This window comes from Ursus maritimus, unplaced genomic scaffold, assembly GCF_017311325.1.
Source record: "Ursus maritimus isolate PB19 unplaced genomic scaffold, ASM1731132v1 scaffold_26, whole genome shotgun sequence".
Lineage (NCBI taxonomy): Eukaryota > Metazoa > Chordata > Mammalia > Carnivora > Ursidae > Ursus > Ursus maritimus.
The window spans coordinates 7,993,538-8,014,861 of record NW_024425119.1 but is presented as its reverse complement, the minus strand read 5'-3'; the positions used below and the strand labels follow the sequence as shown (position 1 = coordinate 8,014,861).

General features: G+C 45.0%; 1 protein-coding gene across 7 annotated transcripts; it reads right to left on the bottom strand.

The window, feature by feature from the left end:
- Positions 1 to 804: 804 nt before the first annotated feature.
- On the bottom strand, positions 805 to 17,765 carry PEX5 (peroxisomal biogenesis factor 5). Of its 7 annotated transcripts, none has more exons than XM_040642121.1 (16): positions 17,619 to 17,765; positions 16,830 to 16,992; positions 16,460 to 16,495; positions 16,071 to 16,203; positions 15,711 to 15,842; positions 10,385 to 10,490; positions 9,767 to 9,857; positions 9,258 to 9,368; positions 8,924 to 9,016; positions 8,440 to 8,559; positions 4,285 to 4,428; positions 4,009 to 4,079; positions 3,404 to 3,616; positions 2,927 to 3,092; positions 2,432 to 2,589; positions 805 to 2,261 (listed from the first exon to the last, which is right to left on the bottom strand). In XM_040642121.1, exons 2-16 carry the CDS (start codon positions 16,974 to 16,976, stop codon positions 2,060 to 2,062), a joined length of 1,923 nt encoding a protein of 640 aa, XP_040498055.1. In that variant the 5' UTR covers positions 16,977 to 16,992; positions 17,619 to 17,765; the 3' UTR covers positions 805 to 2,059. The 7 variants fall into 7 exon arrangements, with proteins under 7 accessions (XP_040498055.1, XP_040498056.1, XP_040498058.1 ...); XM_040642122.1 differs by having other exon boundaries at positions 8,440 to 8,535; XM_040642124.1 differs by having other exon boundaries at positions 8,440 to 8,529.
- Between the last annotated feature and the right edge of the window lie 3,559 nt (positions 17,766 to 21,324).

Here is a 21,324-nt window from a genome sequence, read left to right as displayed (position 1 = left end):
CTCATGTTGGGCTCCGTGCTGAGTGTGGAGCCTGCTTAAGATTCTCTCTCTCCGGGGCGCCTGGGTGGCACAGCGGTTAAGCGTCTGCCTTTGGCTCAGGGCGTGATCCCGGCATTACGGGATCGAGCCCCACGTCAGGCTCCTCCACTATGAGCCTGCTTCTTCCTCTCCCACTCCCCCTGCTTGTGTTCCCTCTCTCGCTGGCTGTATCTATCTCTGTCAAATAAATAAATAAAGTCTTTAAAAAAAAAAAAAATTCTCTCTCTCCCTCTCCTTCCACCCCTCCCTCCTGCTCGTGCACTCTCTCGCTCTCAAATAAAGAAAAAAAATTCCCCAGGATCAGTACCCATCTTTATATGGCTCTTGATATAGTTCCTAATAAAACCTGGGAGAGCCAGATAAAAACCTTTGGAAAGCATAAGCACTGGAAAAACTACCATAATCCTCCCATGTAATTCAGAATGAAAACAATACCAATTTTATCACAGCCCATATTTCCCTTTAGAGTATTATCACAAGTAGGAAAAATGCATGATTGTTAACCAGTGGTCTCTCCTGCTAAACTTTAAGTTCCGTGAATGCAAGGATCTTGTCCATCTTATTCACAGTACCAGGCATATATTAGGTGCTCAATATTACTGGATGGATGGATGGATGGATGGATGGATGGATGGATGGATGGATAATCAATACACCAATGAGAATTTGAGAGACAAAGAGAGAAGAGGAAAACCGTTAAATACCAATCCTCCAAACACCAACCCACCTCCCATACCCCAACTTCATGAAGCCTGGCAACAGAACTCACACCCATGTCAGTTCCATTTATTCTTCATACAAATTTTATTCATACAGTTTTATTTTTAAATCATTTACACATATTCATACAAAGAAAAATAAATTTCAGGATGGAACCTTGGGACCATGGTAGTTTAAAAAAAATCTCTCTGATCATTAGCTACTGAAGACAAGGCAAGAGGCTTAGCAGTCATTTCTGGGGGTTAGTGTATCTCCCATGCAGGGGACAGTTGAGAAGAATCCAAGCTGCTCCCTCAATCTTCACCTTGTGGAGGTAATATGGGGGAAAGGGATTTTTCAATGGTTTCCCCTAGAAACATTTCAAGAAGTAAAACAAAAGGCTTATGGTAACACTTAACTGCCTCTTTGCTAGGAATTTGGCAAGGCTGTCATTTCTGAACCAACTTTCTAGAAGAGTTAGCTCAATTCCTACTCGCAGGCCTCTCTAAGAGGAGGGCTGGCTGCACTCACCACACCCCCAGCCCACCTGCTCTGTCCTCCCACCAAAGACCCCAAAACAGAGCCCTTGATGTGACCCCATCTGGTCGCTTCTAGGCTCATTCCACAAATACGCCATCTCCCTGCCACACACACAAACACTCTCTGTACAACTGACCCCGGCAACTCCTAAGGACCCCTCAGTGATGATGCCAGCAGTACCGCATGCAGCACTGTACCCAGAGAAGCTGAACTACGGCCAGGAGAGGTCCAGGAGCAACGGAACTATGAGCACCTCTATCAAAACTCAGCTCTGCTGAGCCAAAGCAAAATTTCAACCCAACAGGCCAACTCCTAACATCCCACCCCAGATACGGTCGTCACAGAGGTGCACAGTAGAAGAAACTGCCACACACAGCTGCCCAAGAAGCTGTACTGTCATCAGCTCCCGGTAAGTGCAGGGAAGGACAGACATCATAACTGTGGTAGACCCTATCAGAAATGGCAGCTGATGACAAGTTACCCTATATCTTTGGGTCCTACCCAAAAAGCAGCACCAAGAAAGGCCATGATGAGCAGAGAGATCTGTGGCTGGATGTACAACCCCTGAATTACCAAGGGACTCAGAGACAACACAGCTCACCTGCCTACAGCGATGTAGGAAGCACACAGACTACCCACCCCTACATTGAGGCAGCTCCTGAGAGGCCACGCCGCTTGCGGTCATCAGCCCACCCCCTTAATAGGCCCATTTGGGGAGAGGGAGTTACATCCAGAGCAGGGACCCTCCAAGCAGACACTCACAGGGCAGCCCATCCCACTGTCACTGGGGCAGGCCAAACATAGCTAGGAGGGTGGGCAGATCCCGGGCATCAGCCGCCCCATAGGCATCACTCTGGCCTAACATAGACAATGCCAAACGCAGGGTGCTCCAGATATTCTCCGACATGGCGCCCCCTTCACCCCGAGGGCCCCGGCTTTTCCTCTGCATGTTCAGGGCCTCCAAAAAGTGTTCCACAGCCTCCCTGTCGGGAAGAAGAATGAGAGCTGGTGAGCAAAACATTACTGGAAGGAGGCAGGTCAGCTGGCATGGGGAGAAAGCTGGGGCTGGTGAGTCAGAGGATCAGAGATGAGGAGCTAGGGTCAAAGGCAGGGAAAAGGGCTCATTCGTTAATTACTCAATAGATGTTCTCACCGGTGAGCTCCGAGGTTGATGCAGCTGATGCCCAAGTTGTAACGGGACCGTATATAGCCAGGCTGTAGCTCAAGGGCCCGACGGTACGCAGCTACCGCTTCTTCACTCTGGTTTCCGTTGGCCAGGGTGGCCCCTAGCTTATTCCACAGCAAATAGTCCTAGAACAGGGATGGAGAAGGGTTAGACACAAGAGCCAGGCTCAGATCCAATTCTGCCCATTTCTCCCCGGGTCACAATTCTGTTTAGCTAACGCATGTTACTATCCCTTCCTTTCTCCTCAACTGTTCATTGCGTGACACACTGTAACTGCTCTCGTCTCACGCAGACTCCCTGACGTCTAGTCCAGATGACCCTACACTCCCAGCCTTCTTTGCCCAATTCTCCCCAGACAATCAGTATATGGAACAGAAGCTCCCGTGACTCCGAAGGTCCCAACAAAGGATCCTTCAATAAGACGCAATCATGTCCTATTTCTATTCCTCCCCTGAGGCTCACATTGGGACGAACGCTGAGGGCAGCTGTGAAACAGTCCACCGCCTTGTCATACTCCCCACTCAGGTTGAAAAGGACTCCCAAGCCACACTGCACATCCGGGTCAATGGATGTAGGGTCCAGGCGCACAGCAGCCAGGAAGAGCTCTTTCACTTCAAGAAACAGGGAGCTGGATAAATAGGAAAGAAAAAAAAAAATACAAAAATAGGTGGATGAATGTGTCTATATTCCTACCCTTCCAAAATAATTCCTTAATTAGTCACTCATATCCCAAGATTCATCAACCTATCAGTCATCCTCCTACTCTCAAATTTCACTTTAGTAACATGTTTTTCTATTTCATCCCAGCACTGCACCACAGAATGCAGACCTCCTTCAAGTGCATCCTGGGTTTTCCATCCCACTCTGAGGTCCCTGAGTCTCGATCCATCCCAGCTTCCAAAAGGTTACCATCTGTCACCCCATGAATCCTTCACTCACTCTGACAACAGAGACCCCAGGATGCGCTTGCTGGGGCCCTGCCCTGGCCCCCCAGCCCCTTCTTCACCACGCACGACCAGGTGGGTGTAGGCCGGCGTGTAGCGCAGCCAGTCTCGCAGAGTTTCACAGGCCTGTCGCTGCAAGGACTCGTTGGTGAAGCTCACAGCCAGTGCCATCAGTGCTGTCCGGTTATCAGGCTTTAGCTCCAGACACCTGTTTGGACAGAGGTGGGCAGAGCTGGTATCCACAGTGACACTGAAATGTAGTCATGGAATGCAGTCATGATGGCCTCGCCCGCCAGCTCCCTCAGATTAAAGATACGGAGGAACGCTCTACATGGGAGTTATTGAAAAAAAAATTACAGATATGAGAAGGGGAATGTCTTAGCAACCAAGGAACCAGTGAGGGTCCCACATATAAAATTAAAAGCTGATGAAGGAATGGAACCAGATATCTCCAATTCACTCCAAACCTGAAGAGTTTCACACAAGAAAACACTCTTGCTAGTGACCAAAAAGAAGACAAGGATCTCGGGCTGGAACCCTATCATTCTAAGCTATTTATAGAGCCCGAGAACCACCTCACCCCACCTTTCAGGTACTCACTTCCGCAGTGCACTGATGGCTAACAGTTCTTGTTCATTCTCCGCCTGGGTGGTACCCAGATACTGCCAAGCCTAGAGAGAAGGTGCCAGATTCCATTACTCCTACATTCACCTTTCCAACCTCCCTTCCTCTGGCTTCCCCCACTCAGCGTCTCACTCTTACTACCCACCCCAGGCCATCACCCAGGCCCTAATCCATCTGCACTACTCTGGGGGGCTTCCCTCAAAACTGATGGAAGCAGTCTTTCCTATGAGGTCCGAGTAATGAGTCACTCACTTCCATGTGCTTGGGATCCTGCTGCACGGCCGCCTCAAAGAGCAGCACGGCATTTGGCAGGTCCCCCTCCTGAAGTCGCCGCAGCCCCTCCTCAAAAGGCTGGGGGTGGTCACGCAGGGGGTTCTCCTCCTCAAACTGGTAGCCCTGGAGGGAAAGGAAGCCAAGTGAAAACCTAACAAAGAGCCATCACAGTCAAAGCAGCAGGAATGGGAGATGACAACCAAGACAGACGTGGAGAAGTTGAAGGCCTCCAGAAAGGTATCTCAATTGAATGCCGGCAAATTTTCCATATTAGAAAGGAGATCATCTACGACTACAGTCAATCCACTCAGTATCCTGCTCATGCCGCTAGCTCCTGAAAAGCTAAGCAAGTCTACAAACTCTGCTCTATGTTGGGAATAAGCTAATTTTAGGAAGCCCTTAAAGGCCTGTATTTCCACATCCTTGATTCTCACCACTGGACAGAACACATTTCTTACAGGATCTGCTGAAGATAAGCAGATCTTATGAGATCTTATAAGATAAGCTCTCCTTAGCTATTCAAAGGGCACTTCTTATTTTCCGGCAACAGTGTGAAAATGAATAATGGAAATGCAATGTGGAGTCAGAGGCCCGACCACTCAGATGCCACTCTCACCTAGCTCACAGAGTCACCGTGTGCATTGACTGGATGTTCAGGCGCTTTGAAAATTTTAGTTGTTCGCTAATTTCACTCTTAAAACTCACTAATATTAATCTCTACCTGATAGTAAATGAAAGCTAAATCCCAAAATCCCGACGGCAGAAAATGCTTCAGAAAGATACTGTTCTCTTCTCACTGAGGATTTCTCATTTGAGGAAAGAATTATGATGCTACATGCAAAGCCCTGTCTGCTGGTATTTCATGTTAGGCGAAGAGGTAACAAGGTAAAATGGGAGTCACCAGTAAGCTGCATGACTTGAGACAAGCAAATAAAATGTCCTTTTGGGGGAGTAAATGGTTACCAACACAAACACCACACCAGAATGAAAACAAGACGCAAAATATCAGGCAGAGCCCTTCTCAATGTAGCTAAGGACACATACAAGTGAAACCATACATAATACGGACATGAGAGAGGCCCTTTTTCACTATTACTGTGGAACTGCTAAAGAACTGGAAACACTTAAATCTTCGTAGTCAAGTTCTAAACCATGATAAGTCATCAGATGTAAATTATTTATAACGAACAGAAATTACATAATTACAATGGAAGTCTAAAAAACAAGACATGTTATAGGAGATGGATTACAAATAATTGTATTAAAAGTATATTCACATTGAGAATAGGTAATGTGCCTGGGATATCTCTGTACAATACGAAAACTTTGAAGGTAGAAAATGACCCTAGACCAGGAATCAGCAAGCCTTTTCTGTAAAGGGCCAGAAAATAAATATTTTGTCACAACTACTCAACTCCACCTTTGGAGAGAGAAAGGAGCCACAGACAGGTAAGCAAACAAGTATGACTGTGTTCCAATAAAACTTGATTTATAGACACCAAAACTTGAATTTTATTTAATCTCCACATGTCACAAAATAGTACTTTTCATTTTTTTTTTAACCATTTAAAAATGTTAAAACCACTATCAGCTCACCGGCCAGGCAAAAACAGGTGGCAGGCCAGATTTACCTGCGGGCCACAGTCTGCTGACCCCTACCCTAGACTACAGGTTTCCACTAAATAAATCACCAACCCGCCCCCGCCCCCCGCATTCAACTTCAACTCCTATCTATCATCGATCCACGTTTTAAGCCACCCTGAGGGAAACAGAGATCACTGTCATCTATAACACAATTTCTTAATGAAATTAATGCCTGCCTCTCAGAGCTATTGAGAGCATCAAATGAGAATATTCGCCCAGGTCTTACTATCAAAAAACATAAAATACTATTCATAAAATAGGTATTATCCTGGAAAGACAATGTAATACGTCAAGGCCATCAGGCTGCAACCACAGGGTTCTTTACGTGCCCTCTCGTCTGTGCTGTCTAGCCTCCTTGCCATTTTATCAATTGCTGATCAGAGAGGAATTTTCACATTTAGAATATTTGCAGAAATGGGAACAAGAATATGCTGGAAGAAGCTTCAACAGCCCACCAAAGAATGCAGCATGAGCTTATGATCGCTGTTGCAACCGAAAAGTCTAATCTGAGCCAGTCATTAGGTCTGATCCACTGTGTGGTCTACTTCGAAATCTCACAGGATCATGCGGCAGAAACAGGATCACTACTAAGAGTCTGTCCCATCACAGAAACTTCTCCTTTATGCTAAAAGGATACACTATCTGCTTGAGCTACAGATGTTAAGCTGTCTTGAAAATTTAAGGACCATCCAGTAAAAAATAGTATTTTCAGAGACCCATGAATTTATAGGACAATCAGGGTCAGAGTCACATTTAAAAACAAAGAAAAAAGCACTACTGACATATAATTCAGTAACAGTTAGCATAAAGCCAGATAAAACCTGAACTGTTCATTACTGGTGAATAACAAAGTATAGCACATTTCTGTGGAACATTAATGCAAATATTTCTAGTCCTAAATCTGCAATATCTCAAGGTATCAATGATATCAAATAGGGTTCAAGAATCTAAAAACATTACTTTCAAGTTTTGAATTAAAAACTTTATTCAAGGGGCGCCTGGGTGGCACAGCGGTTAAGCGTCTGCCTTCGGCTCAGGGCGTGATCCCGGCGTTATGGGATCGAGCCCCACGTCGGGCTCCTCTGCTATGAGCCTGCTTCTTCCTCTCCCACTCCCCCTGCTTGTGTTCCCTCTCTCGCTGGCTGTTTCTATCTCTGTTGAATAAATAAATAAAATCTTTAAAAAAAAAAGCTTTATTCAAAAAAATTTTTATTCCACCTAGCAAGTCATTAACATGAGTAAAAAATGCATACAAAATCAGTGCTATGTCTATATTTATCAAAAGCACAGAAATTGTCACCTAAAATTTATAATTTGCCATTTGTAAGTTGATAGAACCTATGCAACTTACCAAGTTGCTAATACAAGTTAATAAATGTATTATCTCCACGTATTTCCTTGAGTTCTTCCTCCTCAGAATTCTATAGAAGAAACTCTTATTATGGCAAAACACAGGGCAGGATCAAAGAAGAAAGCTGTTTTCTATTATATATAACAGGATAGCTCATAAAAAATCACGCTGCAATAGTAAACAAAATCCTATTTTTCCCAGTACTAAGTTTTTCATTGGCTTTCAAATGCTAGCCTTTCCAAAGTTATCTTGAACTTCACTCTTCCCTATCTTTACACACACAGCTCCCTGATGTCAAGATCTACCTAGAGCATCCTGCTTTACATCTCAGGCCCTGGTTTTAGTCCCAGAATCCTTTCCCAACCACATGTGAGCTGAGAAGAGGTATCGCTACTCACCTCCTCAGTTCCTGTTTTGCTTCTTTCAAAACCCAACAATTCTCTCCCTTCCCCCTCATGCTTCAACTCAGAAGCTCAATTATTAATCACATCCCTAAATACCCTACAACCTCAAAGTAGATTTTTTTTCCTACAGTGACACCTCTCAATTAGCATATGCTTCTAAGTCTAAGTCTATGCTATATACAAAATTAGATCATCTTTGACCAATGACTTACTGGGAAATTTTCCTAACATTTTATTTAATATAATTCTTTGCAAACACTCTAAATTGGCACAAGTGGTCAGTACTTAGAGGAACAGATCCAAACTTAAGATAAATTTGTGAGTTAAAAAAAGTAAATAGGTATTAAGGTGTAGAGACAGAGAGACAGTCTACCAATTACCACTCTCTACCAAAGGAGTTACCGATCTCCTCAAAAATGTTCTCAATCAACCTCCAAAGCAGCGCTCCTTCATCTGTGTTCTGAATGCATCGTGTGCAAATCTGTCACAGGTATTATGTCACCGTCTTATCGTTATTTGACAAGGACAGTCTATTATTATTAATCTGTATGTCCTAGGAATAAAGCATTACCCTCAATTACTGAAGAAGAGTGGGACAAGGGAATGATTCAGACTTCCTTTCATAGAAAGGGGCCCAAGGAAGTAATTACTTGAAAGTAAGTACCCTTCAAATTCAGGATTAGAGGAGAAACAACACAACAAGGAAACCCTGCAATCTGAGAACCGAGTTCTTACCTTATCGTAGGAAGCAGACGTGAGGTCATCATAGTCAGAAAGCCAGGGGTGAGCCTCAGCGTCCCGTTTCGCCATCTCCTCCAACTCTGCCTGTAACTTGTCCCAGAAATCGACATCAGACTGTAAGGAAGGGAAGGCAGGTAGAAAAGGAGATCCATCATGTTCGCCCCACCCCACCCTCAGCGTCACTAGGATGGATTCCCTAAGGCAGTAAATCTTAACTTTCAAAGCGTCCAAGAGCCTCTGAAGAGTTTTTTTAAATGCAGATCCCTAGATGCTACCCCCAGATTCTGATTCTGCGGTGGGAGGTGATGCCCTGGGATCTGCATTTTTGACAGTTACCCACCCTGCCCCCAGCAGTTCTGACACAGCGGGTCCAAGAACACTATGGCATACAATGTTCATCATCTGTGATATTAAAACACCAACTCTCCAGTGGAGTGGGTTCCCTTGAGGTGTCTGCTCCTGTGCTATCTGCTCTCACCTCTATAGCAGACTTGGCTCGTTCAAACTCCATATCAAGGGCAGCTGTGTTTACTGGTCTTGTGAACTGGTCAACCCAAGCCTCAGATGTACCCTGTGACAAAGAAGGATGATCATACCACCACCAACTTTCTGGTGACACCCACTCAGCACCAGCAACCTGGACACTTCTGAGAACATTCTCAGAATCTCTTTCCCACCCACTCAGGACCTGGATGCTACCAAGACAAGCTGGCAATAAAATCCCTTCCCCGTCCGGGACCACTGAACACTGAACCCAAGGCCTGGGGCACCAGCCGGCTCTGAAGTGGGACTAGGAAGTGACGACGTCCTACCTGCTGCTGTATAAACTCTGCTGCCCACTGTTCTGCCTGAGCTCGGCCCGACCCTGCACCGGACTCCAGGGACACCTGCCCCTCGCCAATCTGCCGCACGAATTTCAGGAACTGGGGCACAGAGACACACATAGGCCACTTGGGAGAGGACTTTCAGGTGTGCACTCTCAACCATGCCCAAGAGAAGCCTGCACTTACCCCTCCCCCTGACCATCTCTAGCTGCAGACGAGATTTGCTAAAGACCCTGAAAAATGTCAAGAGCAAAAAGAAAGGGATTTCTGGCCTTAAAGATTTGTGAAGACACAGAAAAGCGAAAGGGTTAGTATGCAAGGAAATGAGGGAAAGAATATTGGAAGGAAGAAGCAGGAACCTAAGTCTCTGTTCTCCAGACAGGAAGGAACAGACTTCAGATCTTATTTCCTTCTCTTTAAACTGGGGTAAGAGAAGCTAGATTCTTGACTTCCAAGACCAGCTCTGCTGGGCAAAGCAGCAGTGGGATGTGGCTCACCTCGGAGTTGGCCAATTTGGGGTCATCCACCTTGGCCACAAAGTCACTGGCTGTGTGCTGCAGGTCCTCCTCAGGATGATATTCATCGTACCTGGAAGGAACAGGGAAGGACACACTCGTTCCACACACTAGTCTACCACCACCTTCCCCACACTATTCCATACTCCCAGCCCATGGCAATCACAGTACCTGGGGGAGGGGGGAAAGGGGAGGAGGGAAAGACTCTGCTCTCTCACTGAGGACCTACAAATTCCAATTCACATTAAAAAAGGACACTTGCACGGAAGTGGCAAAGCACTAATTACATTCTTTTATCTTTCCCATTCCCAAACCTCTGTTTATAGAGAGAAGGAATACAGTAGCAGCCTCCAAAGTAAAGAGGGAACAGGGTGCATAAGGTAAAGTTACGAACTTCCGGTTAGGACATTTAGAATCCTTAACTCAATTATATCTGAGACAAATTTCTAGGGGTAATAACATAAGCGAGAACCTTACCACAGAAAATGAGGGGGCTGCAAGTCAGTTTGAGAATGTGGATGGAGAAAGTGAGGGAGGCTGGGAAAACTATCTAGTACTCCTTTCACAGGGATCCATCCAGAAAGAAGTAGCTAGACTCACCAGCGATCCGTGGTTGCTGTTCCCTCAGGCTCTCCCAGCCACAGCTTCTCCTCTGACTGTTCCAGATATTCCTCAGCCCAGCGGGCAGGGGACACAGACAAAGGATCTGCAAGGAGCAGAGGTGGAGAAATCACACAGGGCTCAGTGAGGATCAGGGAAAGGGAGAGTACAACTGACCCTCTTATCCAAGCCAAAGCAGATGAGATCCTACTGAATCCCTCAGAGACTCCTGGTCAAAAGAAAACACTACCGAATTCTCAATATGCAACCCACTCCCAAGGGGCCTGGGGTGGAAGTTTACGGAGCTGGAAACAAGAAAACAAATGAGGAGACGCAGGGAAGGAGTATGGACCAAACCCTTCTGCTTGAAGTGCCAGAGACTTCAATAAGAAACAGCAGGCACTCAGGGCCTCCACCTTCCTCAAAGGTACTGCAGGCAACTGGTAAGGAGCTAAGGGAGAACAGAAGAGCCCCTGCCTCTTAACCAAACCTCTGGTCCGTTCTCCATCAACAGAGTTCACCCTCTCCCAAGAAAACAATTGCAATTATATTTTATCTTAATATAACTACCTAGAGAATCTGAGAAGCAGAATGCTGGGCTAGAATTTAAAAATACATTGGTCCACTCCTCCCATTGGATGTCTGTTCAGTTTTTTCACTGAGATGTAACATGCAAACATGAAAGTACGTGCAGTGTACCAAACGTAAGTCTGCCGCTTTATTTACTCCTACCCGCGAATACACTCAATCACCACCACCCAGATCAAGACACAGGTTGACAGGCTCCCTCAGACTGCCTCTCCCCCAGGAAGAAACACTAGTCTGACTTGTCACTTTCCATTCATTTTGAGGGCTATGTTTTTAAGTGTAATACTAGAAATTGTCTCAGAAGCTCTAGTGACAAAGGGTGCCACCACAACATCATAATAAACATACCAAGGTGACAGATCGAATGAGGGCGCTAAACTCTTTCTCCACCTTTGACTTTGTCCTGTACTATTCTGGGGCAGGAAAAAAAAACCCAAACTAAAACAAAACAAAAGCATTAAGACATTGTTCAAAAGTGCCCAAAAGAATGAGTAAAACACAGAGAAGGCAGGACGTGCCGTTTTCCCTCTGCTCTGCATTCATACCTTTCCACATCAACACTGAAGTGCCCATCCTGTCTCTGTCCCCAGTTTAAAGATCTGTCAGTGCTTTTAACACTGACAAGGCAGATTCATCTCCTCGATATTAAATATATAACAGAACTGTCTATCCTATTTACCGAGACTTTGCCTGAACAATTTCAACAAAGTCAACACAAATCTGAGAAAGTAATGTCAAAATCTGAAGAAAAAAAAAAAGATCCAGACTCTCAAAATATACCTAATTATAAATAATAAATATTACTAATATAATAAAAGATGTGGCTGACAACTTTTTTTTGATCATACGATCTCTTAACTTCAAGGACGCTCAACGTTTTTATCCAGATGCCCTCACTAGTTCTTACAGACAACATTTCTCTTTCCTTTGCCCCAACTAGACTGTTGGCTCAAGAGTGGAGACCTAGTAAGGAAATACTTGATACTTAAGTAAACCTTACAATGCCTCCTGGTCCCTTTGTCCCATTCTGTTAAAACTAGACACCCTTTCTCCTTACTCTCCAGTCAATCCTTCCTCTCAACTAGAGGATTTTGCAGAAACATACTCTGGCCGCAGTGCTCCTCAAATTATAGAGCATACTGTTTCTGTGAAATGCTCCTTTCAAGGACAAGAAGCAATGGAAAAAATACAAAGCCATGTGGACTTTAAAAGAGACATGAGGCAGATTAGAAAAAAAAACCCCAGAGGTGAGAAAAATCATCCTCAAACAGCCGTAACCTGGTATTTGGCCACACTAACCACAAACCTCAGAATTTTCTGGCATTGGGAACCTGTCAGAAGGAGTCAAAATGAAATGATGAAAAGAATTCTCTTTGGTCTTCATGCTATTTTTCAAAAAATTCTCACAGAAAATCAGATCCACTTGGATACCTGAAATTGAAACAATAAAGACCTACAGACTGGAAGGGACTACCCCAGGTCACATAAATTAGTAGAATTAGAACCAACAATCTAGATTCCAAATATCCAATGCACAATGTTCTCTTACTTAGTTTCTCATTGTGTTCCTTGGCACATCTAGCCCAAGCTCCAAAATCAAAAACTCAGAACTATTTGCTAAATAACCCAATGGTAAAGAATGTAGGTTCCAGATCAGCCTACTGGGCACTCGAATACCAACACCACCATTTATTCACTGTGCAAGGCACTTAACCCTTAAGTTTCCCTTTCCTTATCTATAAAACAGAGATAATAATAGCTACCTCATAGGGACTGTTGTAAAGACCAAGTGAGATGATGCATATAGAAAGCAAGCACGGAGTAACAAGTGTTAGTTATTATTATCATGACTGTCTGCTCACAGCAAACCTGTACCGAAAGTAGAAAACATCGCAACGAGATTGTTACTCCTTTTCTTCCACAGCCTTCTCTGCGGCCATCAGGGGAGAAATACTGCCACTCCTCATTTGCTACTGCTGCCTACCACTTCTCCTAGGAACGCGCAGGCTTCTCTCTCATGATTACCGCTGGAACCTCGCACACACCACGTTAGCTGAGGCTGTCTACACTCAAACCCCTTAAAAACGTATTTCATCCCTACAGCTGAGTCACAAGATGGAGAATTATTTGGCCCAGGAGATTTAGGGGCAGAGGTGGGGGAATGGATTGCATCAAGAAATATGGCAGACTCAAAAATGAGCTTCATGTAGTGACGGAATAATTCTGTAACTCGATTGTGGTGGTAGTTACACAAATCTACACACACGATAAAACGGCATGAAACCATAAACACACACACAGAGGCATGTAAAACTGGTGCAATTTAATAAACTCTGTGGACTATACCAATGGACTTGCCTGACTTTGCTACTGTACATTACTAACAGTTATGCAAAATATTACCACTGGGGAAAACAGCGAGAAAGATACACAGAACTTTCCTCTACACTTTTTGGCAACTTCCAGCGAAACTATCATTACTTCCAAATAAAACATTAAAACAAAAAACAAAAAAAATGAACTGTCAAGGCTCCTTTTAAACTTGAGTCTAGAAACTTAACAACAGTGATTTGAAGATAATAAGGATTTAAATATAACCTCCTTTCATTTTGAAGTCTACTTATCCATAAAGTAATAGGTAACCTATATCATCAATTAACACTAGCAGCCACAAACACTATGAGGATAATAAAAAATGAATTACTGGAAAATTAATTTCCTTTAGCTTTCTCCCAAATCTCAATTCATTTGCTCAATAAATACTGAAGGTCCAGTACATATAAAGCAATATACTACTACATTTGGCATTTTTGTAAAGGCAGACCCCAAATAGCTCAAGTTCCCTTTCCAGCTCTCCATCTCCCCACCTCCACGAAGCAGGCACCGTCCCGAAAGAATGTATGAAACAGAAGAAATCTCCCAAAGACGACTTTACAAGTAAGAGACGTCCAACAGATTTTTCTAAAGTTGTTTTCCACCTAAAGGTTAAGGAAGAGTTCACTGATTGCAAGCAATTTCAGTAATTATAACAAAAATCTCATCAATCTCAATGCTTATAGTAGCAATGACTTTTTCTTCCCTGAGTTACCAAAAATGACAGATGCCCACACATTACAAAAGAAGTCTCTCTACAATTAAGAGATGGCATTTAAGTCTATGGTTTGTATGAAAAACTGAGTTTGTCTGGTGGAGGGTGTTTGTTACAACTCAGATTTTCACTTGAGGCAGGCTCCCCGAAGAAGATTCTCAATGATAGCATAATGGCTCTAAGTATGAAGCCTCGAGTCAGAAAGACAGGAGTCTGAATGTCCTCTCTGTTACTGAGTGACTTTGAACAAAGTACTTAACCTTTCCAAATCTCAGTCTCCTTATCTATAAAATGGGGAAGGAATACCTACAAGGTAAATATAACTGTGAAGACCAAATGAATTGAAGATTATAAAGTGCAAAGTACTATTAATGAAACAAAGAATATCTATTGTTCTACCTTAAACTCCAACTTAAGGGTGGGAAAGGGAGTCATGATAAAAGAGATCAACATCTTTTATTAAAGATGAGTTTTAGTTGTTAGATTTGGGGTTCTACCCTAGAAACAGAAAGCCCTATTTTAGAGAATAAAAATGATGGCGGAAGAAAACAATTAGGTGCCATTAATGATCTCAGGAATGTTCAAGATCTATGGCGATGGGAATGCCCTGAGAGTTTAGAATCTTTGTAAATTTCTCCATTTGTAGCTCTTGTTATTCTTAATTTCTTAAACTGGAAAAAGGCTAACAAAGGCTTCTCTTTGAAAGCAATGAGGAAGAAGAAAGTTAAAGAGAATGCCATTCCCGCATGCCCCTAATCAGACAGGTTTGGAGGAGAAGAATCAATCCCAAAGGACAGGATGAGCACGGACATTCTCAAAGACGGAGAACTAGGCTGGGACCCTGAAGAGCTTCGGGTGCAGGCCTGGCAGTAGAGCACCATGGTTCAGCCCACACAGGGTCTGGAATCATTCAATCCCAGAGTGAAATCCCCCAACTCCACCACTTATAAAACTGTATCACCTTGGGCAAATCACTTAATCTCAAAGCCTGTTTTCTTATCTATGTGCTGGGAATAAAAACAGTAGCTACCTCAAGAATTCTCGTGGGGATTAAACAGATAATACACTGAAAGCACTTAAAACAAAGCCTCGAACATGGTAAGTACACACTGGCTATTATTATGAGTATTTATTATTATCATCAGGATATGGTCTTTGCCCTCTAAGACCTCATACTTCAGGCCCTTGAACACAATTCCATTTTCCAAGGCCCCAACTCTGTTCAAGAGGGCTTAATACCAGAATCCCACTGGCTATGCTTAGTATTTCTTCCTGGGCGACATTGCCATCCATCTAATCTGTGAATCCTCACCACCAAACTACAATAAAGTTCCAGATAACAAAGAAGTACCTAACTCCTCGGGTTCTCCTCATCCTCTCTCCCATTCTGTCTTTATATAAAGATATAAAGAGATACATAAATATCATCTCCAAAATCTCTTATCCAGTTCAGACCCAATCCCCTCTTTCATGTAAGTTTCAATAACTCCCTATTATCACCTAAGGGAAATTAGATTCAGTGCCCTAGAGAAATGAGTCAAGAGTCCAGAAAAGCCATAGAAGAAATCGCTCTATATCCTAAGATTGAGCTGGGGGAACAGAACTTTGCCCCATATGAACCACTTTAGGTTTACCCATGACAAACCTCACCTGTAACTTCAGAGATGAATTCTTGGGACCAGTCGGTCTCATTATAATCCTGAGTTACATCTACAGCATCTCCAGCTGCAAGAAACTCCTGGGCCCAGTTCTCAGACAAGGCCAAGTCTGCCACACCAGGAGCTTAAAAGAAAGAGAGAGAACTAAGAAGAAAAAAAAAAAAGAAAGAAAAGAAATGCATATCATTCTATCATGCCTCAGGAACCCTGAGCGCACATGAAAACACTTTGTCCCTTTTGTCTCCTTCTGCATCTCAGTTCCCCAGTGCCTGCAGCATCCAAATATGGAACCCCCTTGGTCCTGCCTGCACAGAAAATGGTGATCTGCCCTCCCACCAGACTCTAGACCCACCTCTCTGGGGTGCCTGGCGGAAGTTTGACTGTTCAATCTCCTGCATTTCTGCCAGGAGGTCATCCATTTTGAAGGTCTGAGGGGCACGGGATACAAGTGGTGCATTCTGGTCCTGGAGAAATTCAGCCACCAGCTGCCGGGAAAAAGATGATGAACTCACGGCCCAATGACCAGGAGACACTAACATCAAATACAAGGAAAGGGAAACACAGAAACTACAGATTTGGAAATCTCAAAGAATACATTTTTAAAAACAAGCAGGAGAAGAAATAAGGCAAATCTCATTTGGTCAGGAAGCTCCAAAGAGTGAAATATCAATGAGCCACATTTAAAGTAAAAACACAATGGGCAAAAAAAAAAAATGGGGCAGAAGAGACTGGTATGTTTACCTCATCTTCAGAAGCTACTCCCAAAGGCTTAGAGACCTAAGACAGAAAAGAAAGGGAAGCAATATGGTACAGTAATGAAATCCACACAAGCAACTCAGTTAAACAGGAGTTAAAATTCCAGCTCTAGCATTTAGAGTGACCTTTGTTTGGCAAGTCACAAAACTTCACTGAGCCCGTTTCTTCACCTACAAAATGACTGCCTTCAGCTGTATAAAGATGTACAATGCTCAGTACAGTGTTAAGTAAACACTCATTAAGTAATAACTACTATTAACCTGCAACACAACAGAAAAAGCAGTTATCCCAAAGTGTTCATCTGGCCCCTCCATCCCAGGCCACCACTCCAGTTTTCTACCTCAAGAACACTCACCGCCTCAGACGCTGGGGTTCCTGGGGGCCAAGGGCCAGGCCTCAACCCCTCCTGCCGAAGGGCCTTGTCCTGGGTGAAGTGCCCGGCCAGCTTCATGAGCGGGTTGGCACCCCCGCATTCGGCCTCCACCAGCTCCCGCATTGCCATGGTGACCGCCAGCTCACTGATGGGTAGTGAAGGTTTGGAACTGAGCTCCCGTTGCCAGATCCTTTCCCACTCCACAACTCTGCCCAAATCTGGGGGGAGGCGGGCGGACTTCTGTCCCAGGTTGTTAGCCACTCGCCACCCTCCACCCCTGTACCTTTTGCTATGGCCCCCACCTCTGCCAGGAGTCCGAGAGGGGGCCGATGCTCTCCTGCCGCCCCCCTCAAAGGCCACAGCTTTCAGCCTGGGCCTCTCCAGAGGCCTCCACGACTGCGGTCGCAGGCGGCGGCACCGGCCGGCAGCCGCCCCCCACAAAGGGGCCTGGGCCCCAAGGGACTAAGGGGGACAATTCCGCAGTTGGGCTTTACCGGGGCACTGGACGGGCAAGAAAGAGTGGGAACCCCGCCAGAGCGTAAGCCCTGTCCCCCCAAACCCCCTGTCGTCCGGCGAGCTCCGCGGGGAGCCATTCCTTCCCAAGTCACCTGAGCCCCTCCCCCCATTCGGCGGGTCCCGGCCCACCCCTCCTGCGCTCCGGACCACCCATTTCCCCCGCCCCAGTCGCAGCTCCAGCTCCGCCCCCGGGACCCGCGAGGACTAGGGAAGACCGGAACGCTTCCGCGCGGCCCCTCGGGACCCTGCGCTCACCGTAGCGCGCCGCGCCACAAGACCGGCCGGGGCACCTGGTGCGGGCTGAAGAGGGAGGGGAGAGGAGGGGGTGGGAGGCCAGGGGCGGGGCTCGGGCTTAAAGGGGCCGTGGCGACCGCGCAGCCTTCTCTGCCCTGCGGAAAGCTGCTTGTAGGGGCGGGGCCTTAAGGCTGCGACGCAGCGTGACGGAAGGAGCTGTGAATCTTAAAGGGGAAGACCGTTTTAAAGGGGAAGTCTTTTAAAGGGGAAGTCTTGGAGCGGCGACGCTTAGAACGTTTAAAAGGATCACCGGCTCTAGGACTGGTTGGATGGAAAGCTCAAAGAAGAATGGAGCTAGGAGGGGCTTCCTGAGCTTTGAGGGAAAGCCGAGGGAGCGTAATCCTGGATTCAGCCCATCCTGACTCTTCCCTGGCGGCACATTGTGACCCAATGGGATTTCCTCCCCTTTCTGGGCCTCAGTTTCCCCTTCTAAAAAGGGGCTGACTAGTCTTCCTAAGCCCCAAAGCAGGTAAGAGAAAGGCCCTAACACGGGAGTTGCAGGGGTCAAATCCGAGGCCTTCCCCAGCCCTCTAAGGATGTCCACTTCCAAATTGCCCCTAGAGGGACATCGTCACAGTCTCCTTGGAGACAGAAGCCTGCCCCCAATCCCTCTGCCACTTCTGCGTAGTAGGGAAAATATCACTGGATGATGACAAATTCCGGAGACTAAAATAGGGTCCAACGCATTCTGAGTCCTCAAGCTGGTAACATACAGGGAAGGTGCACAGTGAATCACTCTTCTCCCCTCCTTCCTCCTTCACCCATGGTCAAGGTCACCATGGTTGCCGTATTCCCACTGCTCCAGACTGGGAAAGCACAGACATGATCCAAGAAATGATTTTCAATCACGGAATAAGCCTCAGGCCCCACCATCTGCCGCAACATTGGCTCTGATGTCAAACTTCAAGGTCACCAGGAAATAAACCCTTATATCTCACCTGGCTCCAAGACTAAGGGAGTCCTGGTGCCACAAAGAAGGGCAGAAGGGGCTCAGGGCTGCTAGTAATTGAGCAAGGATGGGTTAGTACCAAAAGGACAGAAGCACCATCCTAGCCCAGAGTGCAGGAGAGGAGACAGGTAGACAGCAGATGGTGCCCTGGGCCAGGCTTGTTTCCTGGTTGCCCAGCAGATTTCAAAGGTGGACGCCCCAGGGGATCAGAGGGGCTTGGCTCTGTAAACTTTCCTGGCAAAGGAAAGAAGCTGCTCTGACACCTCAAGGGAACAGAATGGCAGGGCAAACCTGGAGATTGTGCAGAATTTCTCCTTTTCCTTACTTTTTCACCATCTTCCAGAACCCCTGCACCCCCTACCCTGCTCCTTTTCCCTAGAGAACACAAATCCCAGCCATCCCAGTGCATGTTCACTGTTCTCAGCTGCCACTGTAAAGAAAATAACTAGTACCTAATAAACTAAACCATGTCGAGGAGGAAGGGACGCTCTGTAAGATGTAAAGGATCCCTGGAGAGGGGAATAAACATTTAATTGAAACCATATGATATGGTAGAATTTTAGAAAATCAAGGCAGCCAGAAAGGACTTCCCAGTACCACTCAAACCATACCACACACATAGCCACCTGCTCTGCTAGGAGTTTAGTAACTGATTATCTATAACTCATTATGTGCCCGCCTCCGAGGAGATGATAATAATGATCATAACTGAGGTTTATTTGATGCTTGCTAAAACCCAGGCATTGCACTAAACACTTTATGGGCTGTACTGCTTTTATTCTTCATAATACCCCCTATGAAATAGGTATTGCCAACCCACTTTGCAGATGAGACTTACCCAAAATCACACAGCTAGAAAGTCAAAATTCAATCCAGACATAACTCCAAATACCTACCCATTATGAAACATGGCCTCCCAATCTCAGAAAAGCCCTATTTATAAGTTCCAGAGAGCTTTGTCTCCCAGGCCACAGAATTCTGCACAGAACCTGGCTTACAAGTCCAAGAGGGATTCGGGGGCTAAGAAAGGACTAATAAAGGTAGTTGGGTGTCTAACATTCAATTTATTGAAGTTCTAGATTTAAAATACTAGGTTCAACTTTAAATTATTATTCGATTCATAAAAGTAATAAGTTTTTTTAAATGAAAATTGCATTTCATACTTCAATGTTTAATTCTACTTATTTTTTTTTAAAGATTTTATTTATTTATTTGATAGAGATAGAGACAGCCAGCGAGAGAGGGAACACAAGCAGGGGGAGTGGGAGAGGAAGAAGCAGCCTCCCAGCAGAGGAGCCTGATGTGGGGCTCGATCCCATAACGCCGGGATCACGCCCTGAGCCAAAGGCAGACGCTTAACCGCTGTGCCACCCAGGCGCCCCTCTACTTATTTTTTTTAAGATTTTATTTATTTGAAGTAGAGAGAGACAGATAAAGAGAGATACGTGGAGAGAGGGGAAGAGGGAGAGGGAAAAGCAGACTCCCCGCTGAGCAGGGATCCAGACGTGGGCTCCATCCCAGGACGCTGAGGTCATGACCCGAGCCAAAGGCAGACGCTTAGCCAACTGAGCTGCCCAGGAGCCCCAGATTCTTATTCTTTTGACTACTGGTTGATTAACTCAGGTTTAACGGGTTAAAGTTTTCCAATTTGTAGACATAGACTATATTTGCTGTGTTCCAGGCATTGTTCTAAGCATTTTTCAAGTATCAGTTTATTTCATCCTCACAATAACTTCAGAGATTTTATTTAATTATTTGTCAGAGACAGAGAGTGAGCACAAGCAGGGGGAGAAGCGGTCTCCCTGCTGAGCAAGGAGCCTGATGTGGGGCTCTATCCCAGTACCCTGGGATCATGACCTGAGCCAAAGGCGGACTCTTAACAACTGAGCCACCCAGGTGTCCCTCACAATAAGTTCATAATAGAAACTATAATTCTCCCCATTTTGCAGAAGAGAAAACCGAGGCACAGGGAGGTTAAATGACTGGCCCAAGCTCATACTAATAAGTAGCGAAGCTGTGATTGTAACCTATGCCAGGGTCATCCAACTTTATCTGTAAAGAGCCAAACAGTAAATATTATCTTTTCAGGTCACGCAGTCTCTGTCACAAACACTCAGCTCTGCTCTCTTAGCATGAAAACAGCCAAAGATAATACACAAACGAATGAGCATGGTCATGTTCCAATAACATTTTTTATGGACACTGAAATTTGAGTTTTATATAATTTTCACACATCACAAAAGAATTCTTTTGATCTTTTTTTTACCATTTAAAAACGTCAAAACCATCCTTAGCTTGCAGACTTTACAGAAATAGGCAGCAGGCCTACATAATCTGGTTCCAGAGGCCATGCTCTTAAACCTTATGCTAGACTTCCCCTTTTTAAAAATAAAAATTACATTTCCTTAAATATTTTTAACTACGTGGCATTTAATATACATATATTTTAAGCATTTTGAATGCCTGACAGGGCCACCAACTCTTATCAGGCAAAACCTTTCTAGATTTATTCAACCCTGTACATCTAATAAATCAAACTTATAAATATTTATCTGATTCCCTTAGTCCTTTTAAAATCTCAAGTCTAAAATTTTACTTCCCAAATTGAAGGCTAATACATCGGATTCGCTTAAACATCAAATATTCTAATTCATAAAGTCACTTATACCTCTGGAAAGTAAATTTACTGGCTCGGGTAGGTCAAGATTACTAGGCCAA

Bases quoted from the DNA above. Each gene is read 5' to 3' on its own strand.
- PEX5 (XM_040642121.1), bottom strand. From the start codon at position 16,976: ATGGCAATGCGGGAGCTGGTGGAGGCCGAATGCGGGGGTGCCAACCCG. The intron at 8,560-8,923 runs GTGAGAGCAGAT...CCTTCCTTACAG, and splicing joins GAGCCAAGTCTGCTATAGAG to TCTGATGTCGATTTCTGGGA. The intron at 2,590-2,926 runs GTGAGCCTCAGG...TCCCTGTTCTAG, and splicing joins CCCTCAGCGTTCGTCCCAAT to GACTATTTGCTGTGGAATAA.